Raw genomic sequence first — 12,604 nt, 5'->3', positions numbered from 1 at the left:
ATCCCGTGGAAAAAGAATACAAAATCTCATAGTGTGATACTGTATAACTCGAAGCTTAATTTATTGTAAAATAACAGATATAAACTCTCACATTTAGAACTCAATGCCAACCATTTTAGACCTAAAATGCCTCTACAAGTTTCTCGGGGTACTGTCTTTCAAAATGGAAACCATTCGTTCCATTCTTCCTTTGGTCCAAAAGGGTCAGTTCATGACGACTATAGACCTGAAGGACAGCTCCCAGAATTTTCTCAAGGGAATTGGAGTTGCGCCATACCTGGACGATATATTGGTTCAGCCGCCATCTTTTCAACAAGCAAACTCTCATACAGAGATCTTGTTGTCTTTTTTTCTATGTTCCCATGGTTGGAAAGTGAATCTGGAAAAGAGTTCCCTTGTTCCAGCTACAAGGTTGGTTTTCTTAGGGACCATAATAGATTCCTTATCTATGAAAATTTTTCTGACGGAGGTCAGAAAATCCAAAATTATTTCCCCTTGTCTCTCCAGTCTACTGTTTGGCCATCAGTGGCTCAATGTATGTTGGTAATTGGTCTGATGGTCGCTTCAATGGACATTATTCCCTTTGCTCGATTCCATTTGAGAGTTCTGCAATTATGCATGCTCAGACAATGGAACGGAGACCATTTGGATCTGTCTCATAGGATAGATCTAGACCAGTCGACAAGAGACTCATCTGTCTTAAGGCACATGCTTCCAGAGACCTTCCTTTGTGATTGTGACCACGGCCGCCAGCCTGCTAGGCTGGGGAGCAGTCTGGGACTTGTTAAAGGCGCAGGGACTATGGACTCGGGAGGAGTCTGCTCTCCCCATAAACATCTTGGAGTTGAGAGCGATTTACAATGCTCTGATGGATGGACTCAATTGTCTTTACCCCGGTTTATCAGGTTCCAATCGTACATTCCTTAGTGGCTTACATCAACCACCAGGGAGGAACTCGTAGTTCCTGAGCCATGAAGGAGGTGGCACGGATTATTCAGTGGGTGGAAGCTCACAATTGTTTATCTGCCATCCACATTCCTAGAGTGGACAACTGGGAAGCGGATTTCCTGAGCAGACAGACATTTTATCCTTTCAGTCGGATAAGGCGGTTCTTCGTACTAAATTGGGGTTCCTCCCTAAAGTGGTTTTGGATCGAAATATTAAGAAATTGTTGTTCCTTCTCTCTGTCCCAATCCTCCTCATAAAGAACGTCTGTTGCACAACTTGGATGTTGTGTGTGCTCTAAAATTCTAATACAGACGACTAAGTATTTTTGCCAGTCTTCTGCCCTGTTCGTTTGTTTCTCAGGAAAGCGTAAGGATCAGAAGGCTACTTCTACTTCTCTTTCCTTCTGGTTGAGAAGTATGATTAGTTTTGCTTATGAGACTGCTGGACAGCAGCCTCCCGAGAGAATTACAGCTCATTCCACTAGGGCTGTCTCCTATTCTTGGGCTTTTAAAGATGAAGCTTCTGTGGAACAGCTTTGCAAGGCTGCAACTTGGTCCTCTCTGCATACTTTTTCCAAATTTGATACTTTTGCCTCGCCTGAGGCCTCTTTTGGGGGAGAGGTTTTTCAAGCGGTGGTGCCTTCTGTTTAGGTCTTGCTCTCCCTCCCTGTTCATTCTGTGTCCCCACTAGTAATTGAATGACGTTGTGGACTCTCCATATCTTAGGAAAGAAAACAAAATTTATGCTTACCTGATAAATTTCTTTCCGGATATGGAGAGTCCATGACCCCACCCTTTATTAAGACAGTTATTTTTGACTAAACCTCAGGCACCTCCACACCTTTGTGTTATTCTTTTTCCATTTGCCTTCGGTTGAATGACTGGGGGTTATGGGTAGGGGAGTGACACTTGCCTCTTTGCTCTTCCTGCTGGCCAGAAGTGATATTCCCACTAGTAATTGAATGACGTTGGGGACTCTCCATATCAGGAAAGCAAGAAATTCATCAGGTAAGCATAAATGTTGTTTTTCTATTTAGCCATGGTCTTCCCCAGTACCTCTAGTTAATGTTTTTAACCGCTATGAACTTTATTTTTGTGAATTTATTATATTATATCTTTATATATATATATATATATATATATATATATATATATATATATATATATATATATATATATATATATATATTCTAATTTTTTTTATTTTTTTTAACATGTGTAATTGAATGCTTATTACACAAAAATGATGGGAAATAAAGCTTTTACATACTATAAATTATTTTGTGATTTTAAGTTAAGAATCTAAAGTTTTAAGTGTTGCTTTTTAGTTTAACAGATGAACAATCAAGAAAGAATTGGGAAGAATTTGGTAACCCGGATGGTCCGCAAGGTGATTTCCTATTTTTTTCCCACATTTTGTAACAAAAAAATGTCATGCTAGTTGATAGTGCTGTACTTATATTACCTTAAAGAATGTGTACTAAATTTGATTGTGTATTTGTGATGAACAAAGCAAATATTATATTAGTTCTTACTTTTTTTTTTTTTTCTTTCAGCTACCACCTTTGGTATTGCATTGCCAGCCTGGATAGTGGATCAGAAAAATTCTATGCTGGTAAGTGTTTTTATTAGTAGCTTTGTGGAAAGAAAGTATTTCTCTTGTTAAGTGTGTTCAGTCCACGGGTCATCCATTACTTATGGGATATATTCTCCTTCCCAACAGGAAGTTGCAAGAGGATCACCCAAGCAGAGCTGCTATATAGCTCCTCCCCTCACATGTCATATCCAGTCATTCTCTTGCAACCCTCAACAAAGAAGGAGGTCGCGAGAGGAGCTGGAGTTCTTACTTACTTCTTCAATCAAAAGTTTGTTATTTTAAATGGCACCGGAGTGTGCTGTTTTTCTATCTCAGGCAGTATTTGGAAGAAGAAACTGCCTGCGTTTTCTATGATCTTAGCAGGCGTAACTAAGATCCACTGGCTGTTCTCGACATTCTGAGGAGTGGGGTAACTTCAGAAAATGGGAATAGCATGCGGGGTCTCCCGCAAATGAGGTATGTGCAGTGCAATATTTTCTGGGAATGGAATTGACTAAGAAAACACTGCTGTTACCCGTATGATGTAAGTACAGCCTTAAATGCAGTAGTAGTGACTGGTATCAGGCTGATAAATGTATGCACTGTAGAGTTATTTTCTAGGGACTAGAATTTGACTGAAAAAATACTGTTAATACTGATATAATGTGTGAGCCTTAACTGCAGTAGAAGCGACTGGTAGCAGGCTTAGTAATAACTTTACACAGCATCTGAAATGTTGTTTTTTAAAACGTTTACTGGCATGTTAATCGTTTTGTGAGGTACTTTGGTGATAAATCTTTTTGGGCATGATTTTTTTCCACACGGCTAATGTATATTTCTGCATAGAAACCGTTATATCAGGTCTCCCACTGTTGTAATAGGAGTGGGAGGGACCTTTTTTTAGCGCCTTGTTGCGCAGTTAAAATTCTAGCACAGTCTTCCTGTTTCTTCCTCTTTGATCCAGGACGTCTCCAGAGAGCTCAGGGATCTTCAAAATTCGTTTTTGAGGGAGGTAATCAGTCACAGCAGACCTGTGACAGTGTGACTGTGATAAAAGCGTTAAATCTTAATTTGATATCCGTTTTTTGGGTACTGAGGGGTTAATCATCCTTTTGCTAATGGGTGCAATCCTCTGCTAATTAATACATTTAAAGAATTGTGGACTATAACTGAACTAGTTCTTTGTTATTCAATTGTGTTTTTTTTTAAAAAAGCGCTGCAGCGTTTTTTATATTGCTTGTAAACTTATTGAAGTATTTCCAAGCTTGCTAGCTTCATTGCTAGTCTGTTTAAACATGTCTGATACAGAGGAATCTGCTTGTTCATTATGTTTAAAAGCCTATGTGGAGCCCAATAGAAATATGTGTACCAATTGTATTGATATTACTTTGAATAAAAGTCAATCTGTACCGATAAAGAAATTCTCACCAGACAACGAGGGGGAAGTTATGCCGTCTAACTCTCCTCACGTGTCAGTACCTTCGTCTCCCGCTCGGGAGGTGCGTAAGATTGAGGCGCCAAGTACATCAAGGCCCTTACAAATCACTTTACATGATATGGCTAATGTTATGAAAGAAGTATTATACAATATGCCCGAGTTAAGAGGCAAGCGCGACAGCTCTGGGTTAAGGACAGAGCGCGCCGATGACACGAGAGCCATGTCTGATACTGCGTCACAATTTGCAGAACATGAGGACGGAGAGCTTCATTCTGTGGGTGACGGTTCTGATTCGGGGAGACCGGATTCAGAAATTTTAAATTTAAGCTTGAGAAACCTCCGCGTGTTGCTAGAGGAGGTGTTAGCGGCTCTGAATGATTGTGACACGATGGCAATCCCAGAGAAATTATGTAGGCTGGATAAATACTATGCGGTACCGGTGTGTACTGACGTTTTTCCTATACCAAAGAGGTTTACAGAGATTATTAGCAAGGAGTGGGATAGACCCGGTGTTCCTTTCTCCAACATAGGTGTGTCCGGTCCACGGCGTCATCCTTACTTGTGGGATATTCTCTTCCCCAACAGGAAATGGCAAAGAGCCCAGCAAAGCTGGTCACATGATCCCTCCTAGGCTCCGCCTACCCCAGTCATTCTCTTTGCCGTTGTACAGGCAACATCTCCACGGAGATGGCTTAGAGTTTTTTAGTGTTTAACTGTAGTTTTTATTATTCAATCAAGAGTTTGTTATTTTGAAATAGTGCTGGTATGTACTATTTACTCAGAAACAGAAAAGAGATGAAGATTTCTGTTTGTATGAGGAAAATGATTTTAGCAACCGTCACTAAAATCCATGGCTGTTCCACACAGGACTGTTGAGAGCAATTAACTTCAGTTGGGGGAACAGTGAGCAGTCTCTTGCTGCTTGAGGTATGACACATTCTAACAAGACGATGTAATGCTGGAAGCTGTCATTTTCCCTATGGGATCCGGTAAGCCATGTTTATTACGATCGTAAATAAGGGCTTCACAAGGGCTTATTAAGACTGTAGACTTTTTCTGGGCTAAATCGATTCATTATTAACACATATTTAGCCTTGAGGAATCATTTTATTTGGGTATTTTGATATAATAATATCGGCAGGCACTGTTTTAGACACCTTATTCTTTAGGGGCTTTCCCAAAGCATAGGCAGAGCCTCATTTTCGCGCCGGTGTTGCGCACTTGTTTTTGAGAGGCATGGCATGCAATCGCATGTGAGAGGAGCTCTGATACTTAGAAAAGACTTTCTGAAGGCGTCATTTGGTATCGTATTCCCCTTTGAGCTTGGTTGGGTCTCAGCAAAGCAGATACCAGGGACTGTAAAGGGGTTAAAGTTCAAAACGGCTCCGGTTCCGTTATTTTAAGGGTTAAAGCTTCCAAATTTGGTGTGCAATACTTTTAAGGCTTTAAGACACTGTGGTGAAAATTTGGTGAATTTTGAACAATTCCTTCATGTTTTTTCGCAATTGCAGTAATAAAGTGTGTTCAGTTTAAAATTTAAAGTGACAGTAACGGTTTTATTTTAAAACGTTTTTTGTACTTTGTTATCAAGTTTATGCCTATTTAACATGTCTGAACTACCAGATAGACTGTGTTCTGTATGTGGGGAAGCCAGAATTCCTATTCATTTAAATAAATGTGATTTATGTGACAATGACGCCCAAGATGATTCCTCAAGTGAGGGGAGTAAGCATGGTACTGCATCATTCCCTCCTTCGTCTACACGAGTCTTGCCCACTCAGGAGGCCCCTAGTACATCTAGCGCGCCAATACTCCTTACTATGCAACAATTAACGGCTGTAATGGATAATTCTGTCAAAAACATTTTAGCCAAAATGAACACTTATCAGCGTAAGCGCGACTGCTCTGTTTTAGATACTGAAGAGCATGACGACGCTGATAATAATGTTTCTGAAGGGCCCCTAACCCAGTCTGATGGGGCCAGGGAGGTTTTGTCTGAGGGAGAAATTACTGATTCAGGGAACATTTCTCAACAAGCTGAACCTGATGTGATTACATTTAAATTTAAGTTGGAACATCTCCGCATTCTGCTTAAGGAGGTATTATCCACTCTGGATGATTGTGACAAGTTGGTCATCCCAGAGAAACTATGTAAAATGGACAAGTTCCTAGAGGTGCCGGGGCTCCCAGAAGCTTTTCCTATACCCAAGCGGGTGGCGGACATTGTTAATAAAGAATGGGAAAGGCCCGGTATTCCTTTCGTCCCTCCCCCCATATTTAAAAAATTGTTTCCTATGGTCGACCCCAGAAAGGACTTATGGCAGACAGTCCCCAAGGTCGAGGGAGCGGTTTCCACTTTAAACAAACGCACCACTATACCCATAGAGGATAGTTGTGCTTTCAAAGATCCTATGGATAAAAAGTTAGAAGGTTTGCTTAAAAAGATGTTTGTTCAGCAGGGTTACCTTCTACAACCAATTTCATGCGTTGTCCCTGTCGCTACAGCCGCATGTTTCTGGTTCGATGAGCTGATAAAGGCGGTCGATAGTGATTCTCCTCCTTATGAGGAGATTATGGACAGAATCAATGCTCTCAAATTGGCTAATTCTTTTACCCTAGACGCCACTTTGCAATTGGCTAGGTTAGCGGCTAAGAATTCTTGGTTTGCTATTGTGGCGCGCAGAGCGCTTTGGTTGAAATCTTGGTCGGCTGATGCGTCTTCCAAGAACAAGCTACTTAATATTCCTTTCAAGGGGAAAACGCTGTTTGGCCCTGACTTGAAAGAGATTATCTCTGATATCACTGGGGGTAAGGGCCACGCCCTTCCTCAGGATCGGCCTTTCAAGGCAAAAAATAAACCTAATTTTCGTCCCTTTCGTAGAAACGGGCCAGCCCAAAGTGCTACGTCCTCTAAGCAAGAGGGTAATACTTCTCAAGCCAAGCCAGCTTGGAGACCAATGCAAGGCTGGAACAAGGGAAAGCAGGCCAAGAAACCTGCCACTGCTACCAAGACAGCATGAAATGTTGGCCCCCGATCCGGGACCGGATCTGGTGGGGGGCAGACTCTCTCTCTTCGCTCAGGCTTGGGCAAGAGATGTTCTGGATCCTTGGGCGCTAGAAATAGTCTCCCAAGGTTATCTTCTGGAATTCAAGGGGCTTCCCCCAAGGGGGAGGTTCCACAGGTCTCAGTTGTCTTCAGACCACATAAAAAGACAGGCATTCTTACATTGTGTAGAAGACCTGTTAAAAATGGGAGTGATTCATCCTGTTCCATTAAGAGAACAAGGGATGGGGTTCTACTCCAATCTGTTCATAGTTCCCAAAAAAGAGGGAACGTTCAGACCAATCTTAGATCTCAAGATCTTAAACAAGTTTCTCAAGGTTCCATCGTTCAAGATGGAAACCATTCGAACTATTCTTCCTTCCATCCAGGAAGGTCAATTCATGACCACGGTGGATTTAAAGGATGCGTATCTACATATTCCTATCCACAAGGAACATCATCGGTTCCTAAGGTTCGCATTCCTGGACAAGCATTACCAGTTTGTGGCGCTTCCTTTCGGATTAGCCACTGCTCCAAGGATTTTCACAAAGGTACTAGGGTCCCTTCTAGCTGTGCTAAGACCAAGGGGCATTGCTGTAGTACCTTACTTGGACGACATTCTGATTCAAGCGTCGTCCCTTCCTCAAGCAAAGGCTCACACGGACATAGTCCTGGCCTTTCTCAGATCTCACGGATGGAAAGTGAACGTGGAAAAGAGTTCTCTATCTCCGTCAACAAGGGTTCCCTTCTTGGGAACAATAATAGACTCCTTAGAAATGAGGATATTTCTGACAGAGGCCAGAAAAACAAAGCTTCTAGACTCTTGTCGGATACTTCATTCCGTTCCTCTTCCTTCCATAGCTCAGTGCATGGAAGTGATCGGGTTGATGGTAGCGGCAATGGACATAGTTCCTTTTGCGCGCATTCATCTAAGACCATTACAACTGTGCATGCTCAGTCAGTGGAATGGGGATTATACAGACTTGTCTCCGAAGATACAAGTAAATCAGAGGACCAGAGACTCACTCCGTTGGTGGCTGTCCCTGGACAACCTGTCACAAGGGATGACATTCCGCAGACCAGAGTGGGTCATTGTCACGACCGACGCCAGTCTGATGGGCTGGGGCGCGGTCTGGGGATCCCTGAAAGCTCAGGGTCTTTGGTCTCGGGAAGAATCTCTTCTACCGATAAATATTCTGGAACTGAGAGCGATATTCAATGCTCTCAAGGCTTGGCCTCAGCTAGCGAGGGCCAAGTTCATACGGTTTCAATCAGACAACATGACAACTGTTGCGTACATCAACCATCAGGGGGGAACAAGGAGTTCCCTAGCGATGGAAGAAGTGACCAAAATCATTCTATGGGCGGAGTCTCACTCCTGCCACCTGTCCGCTATCCACATCCCAGGAGTGGGAAATTTGGGAAGCGGATTTTCTGAGTCGTCAGACATTGCATCCGGGGGAGTGGGAACTCCATCCGGAAATCTTTGCCCAAGTCACTCAGCTGTGGGGCATTCCAGACATGGATCTGATGGCCTCTCGTCAGAACTTCAAAGTTCCTTGCTACGGGTCCAGATCCAGGGATCCCAAGGCGGCTCTAGTGGATGCACTAGTAGCACCTTGGACCTTCAAACTAGCTTATGTGTTCCCGCCGTTTCCTCTCATCCCCAGGCTGGTAGCCAGGATCAATCAGGAGAGGGCGTCGGTGATCTTGATAGCTCCTGCGTGGCCACGCAGGACTTGGTATGCAGATCTGGTGAATATGTCATCGGCTCCACCTTGGAAGCTACCTTTGAGACGAGACCTTCTTGTTCAGGGTCCGTTCGAACAGCCGAACCTGGTTTCACTCCAGCTGACTGCTTGGAGATTGAACGCTTGATCTTATCGAAGCGAGGGTTCTCAGATTCTGTTATCGATACTCTTGTTCAGGCCAGAAAGCCTGTAACTAGAAAGATTTACCACAAAATTTGGAAAAAATATATCTGTTGGTGTGAATCTAAAGGATTCCCTTGGGACAAGGTTAAGATTCCTAAGATTCTATCCTTCCTTCAAGAAGGATTGGAAAAAGGATTATCTGCAAGTTCCCTGAAGGGACAGATTTCTGCCTTGTCTGTGTTACTTCACAAAAAGCTGGCAGCTGTGCCAGATGTTCAAGCCTTTGTTCAGGCTCTGGTTAGAATTAAGCCTGTTTACAAACCTTTGACTCCTCCTTGGAGTCTCAATTTAGTTCTTTCAGTTCTTCAGGGGGTTCCGTTTGAACCCTTACATTCCGTTGATATTAAGTTATTATCTTGGAAAGTTTTGTTTTTAGTTGCAATTTCTTCTGCTAGAAGAGTTTCAGAATTATCTGCTCTGCAGTGTTCTCCTCCTTATCTGGTGTTCCATGCAGATAAGGTGGTTTTACGTACTAAACCTGGGTTTCTTCCAAAAGTTGTTTCTAACAAAAACATTAACCAGGAGATTATCGTACCTTCTCTGTGTCCGAAACCAGTTTCAAAGAAGGAACGTTTGTTGCACAATTTGGATGTTGTTCGCGCTCTAAAATTCTATTTAGATGCTACAAAGGGTTTTAGACAAACATCTTCCTTGTTTGTTGTTTATTCCGGTAAAAGGAGAGGTCAAAAAGCAACTTCTACCTCTCTCTCTTTTTGGATTAAAAGCATCATCAGATTGGCTTACGAGACTGCCGGACGGCAGCCTCCCGAAAGAATCACAGCTCATTCCACTAGGGCTGTGGCTTCCACATGGGCCTTCAAGAACGAGGCTTCTGTTGATCAGATATGTAGGGCAGCGACTTGGTCTTCACTGCACACTTTTACCAAATTTTACAAGTTTGATACTTTTGCTTCTTCTGAGGCTATTTTTGGGAGAAAGGTTTTGCAAACCGTGGTGCCTTCCATTTAGGTGACCTGATTTGCTCCCTCCCTTCATCCGTGTCCTAAAGCTTTGGTATTGGTTCCCACAAGTAAGGATGACGCCGTGGACCGGACACACCTATGTTGGAGAAAACAGAATTTATGTTTACCTGATAAATTACTTTCTCCAACGGTGTGTCCGGTCCACGGCCCGCCCTGGTTTTTTTAATCAGGTCTGATAATTTATTTTCTTTAACTACAGTCACCACGGTACCATATGGTTTCTCCTATGCAAATATTCCTCCTTAACGTCGGTCGAATGACTGGGGTAGGCGGAGCCTAGGAGGGATCATGTGACCAGCTTTGCTGGGCTCTTTGCCATTTCCTGTTGGGGAAGAGAATATCCCACAAGTAAGGATGACGCCGTGGACCGGACACACCGTTGGAGAAAGTAATTTATCAGGTAAACATAAATTCTGTTTTTTCCCCTCCTCCGATATTTAGAAAAATGTTCCCTATAGACGCCACCACACAAGACTTATGGCAGACGGTCCCTAAGGTGGAGGGAGCAGTTTCTACTTTAGCCAAGCGTACCACTATCCCGGTGGAGGATAGCTGTGCTTTCTCAGATCCAATGGATAAAAAATTAGAGGGTTACCTTAAGAAAATGTTTGTTCAACAAGGTTTTATATTACAGCCTCTTGCATGCATTGCGCCTGTCACTGCTGCAGCGGCATTCTGGTTTGAGTCTCTGGAAGAGGCGATTCGCACAGCACCATTGGATGAATCTTTGAGCAAGATTAGAACCCTTAAGCTGGCTAATGCGTTTGTTTCGGATGCCGTAGTGCATTTAACCAAATTTACGGCTAAGAATTCCGGATTCGCCATACAGGCGCGCAGAGCGCTATGGCTTAAATCATGGTCAGCAGATGTAACTTCTAAGTCTAAACTACGAAACATTCCTTTCAAAGGGCAGACCTTATTCGGGCCCGGCTTGAAGGAAATTATTGCTGACATTACTGGAGGTAAATGCCACACCCTTCCTCAGGACAGGGCCAAATCAAAGGCCAAACAGTCTAATTTTCGTGCCTTTCGTAATTTCAAGGCAGGAGCAGCATCAACTTCCTCCGCTCCAAAACGGGAAGAAACTACTGCTCGTTACAGACAGGGTTGGAAAGGCAACCAGTCATGGAACAAGGGCAAGCAGGCCAGAAAGCCTACTTCCGCCCCTAAGACAGCATGAAGACAGGGCCCCCTTTCCGGAGACGGATCTAGTGGGAGGCAGACTTTCTCTCTTCGCCCAGGCTTGGGCAAGAGATGTACAGGATCCCTGGACGTTGGAGATTATATCTCAGGGATACCTTCTGGATTTCAAAACTTCTCCTCCACAAGGGAGGTTTCATCTGTCAAGGTTATCAACAAACCTAGTAAAGAAAGAGGCATTTCTACAATGTGTACAAGACCTCTTAGTGATGGGAGTGATCCACCCAGTTCCGCGAACGGAACAGGGGAAAGGGTTTTATTCAAATCTGTTTGTGGTTCCCAAGAAAGAGGGAACTTTCAGACCAATCTTAGACTTAAAAATCTTAAACAAATTTCTAAGGGTTCCGTCGTTCAAGATGGAAACCATTCGGACCATTCTACCCATGATCCAAGAGGGTCAATATATGACCACAGTGGACTTAAAGGATGCCTACCTTCACATACCGATTCACAAAGATCATTATCGGTACCTAAGATTTGCCTTTCTAGACAGGCATTACCAGTTTGTAGCTCTTCCCTTCGGGTTAGCTACGGCCCCGAGAATTTTTACAAAGGTTCTGGGCTCACTTCTGGCGGTACTAAGACCACGAGGCATAGCGGTGGCTCCGTACCTAGACGACATTCTGATACAAGCGTCAAGTTTTCAAAATGCAAAGTCTCATACAGAGATAGTTCTAGCATTTCTGAGGTCGCATGGGTGGAAAGTGAACGTGGAAAAGAGTTCTCTGTTACCACTCACAAGGGTCCCTTTTCTAGGGACTCTTATAGATTCTGTAGAGATGAAGACTTACCTGACGGAGTCCAGGTTATCAAAGATTCTCAATGCTTGCCGTGTCCTTCACTCCATTCCAAGCCCATCAGTAGCTCAGTGCATGGAAGTAATCGGCTTAATGGTCGCGGCAATGGACATAGTGCCATTTGCGCGCCTACATCTCAGACCGCTGCAACTATGCATGCTAAGTCAATGGAACGGGGATTACTCAGATCTGTCCCCTTTGCTAAATCTGGACCAGGAGACCAGAGATTCTCTTCTCTGGTGGTTGACACAGGTTCATCTGTCCAAAGGAATGACTTTTCGCAGACCAGATTGGACGATTGTAACAACAGATGCCAGCCTACTAGGCTGGGGAGCAGTCTGGAACTCCCTGAAGGCTCAGGGATCGTGGACTCAGGAGGAGAGACTCCTCCCGATAAACATTCTAGAATTAAGAGCAATATTCAATGCTCTCCTAACTTGGCCTCAGTTAGCAACACTGAGGTTCATCAGATTTCAGTCGGACAACATCACGACTGTGGCTTACATCAATCATCAAGGGGGAACCAGGAGTTCCCTAGCGATGTTGGAAGTCTCGAAGATAATTCGCTGGGCAGAGTCTCACTCTTGCCACCTGTCAGCGATCTACATCCCAGGCGTGGAGAACTGGGAGGCGGATTTTCTAAGTCGACAGACCTTTCATCCGGGGGAGTGGGAACTTCACCCGGA

The 12,604-nt window shown here is 43.6% G+C and overlaps 1 protein-coding gene across 1 annotated transcript in view; it reads left to right on the top strand.

Annotated features, from left to right (window-relative positions):
* SEC63 (SEC63 homolog, protein translocation regulator) overlaps positions 1 to 12,604 on the top strand; it is a 259,775-nt gene that overhangs the window by 65,402 nt on the left and 181,769 nt on the right. Inside the window, exons 5-6 of the mRNA XM_053710605.1 lie at positions 2,276 to 2,337; positions 2,504 to 2,562. Coding sequence (XP_053566580.1) covers positions 2,276 to 2,337; positions 2,504 to 2,562 — 121 coding nt within the window. The remainder of the gene's footprint in view (positions 1 to 2,275; positions 2,338 to 2,503; positions 2,563 to 12,604) is intronic.

The sequence above is a fragment of the Bombina bombina genome, chromosome 4 (genome assembly GCF_027579735.1).
Source record: "Bombina bombina isolate aBomBom1 chromosome 4, aBomBom1.pri, whole genome shotgun sequence".
NCBI classification, from domain to species: Eukaryota; Metazoa; Chordata; class Amphibia; order Anura; family Bombinatoridae; genus Bombina; species Bombina bombina.
Note: the sequence above shows the minus strand (reverse complement) of the source record. Positions and strands in the feature narration are given on the sequence as shown.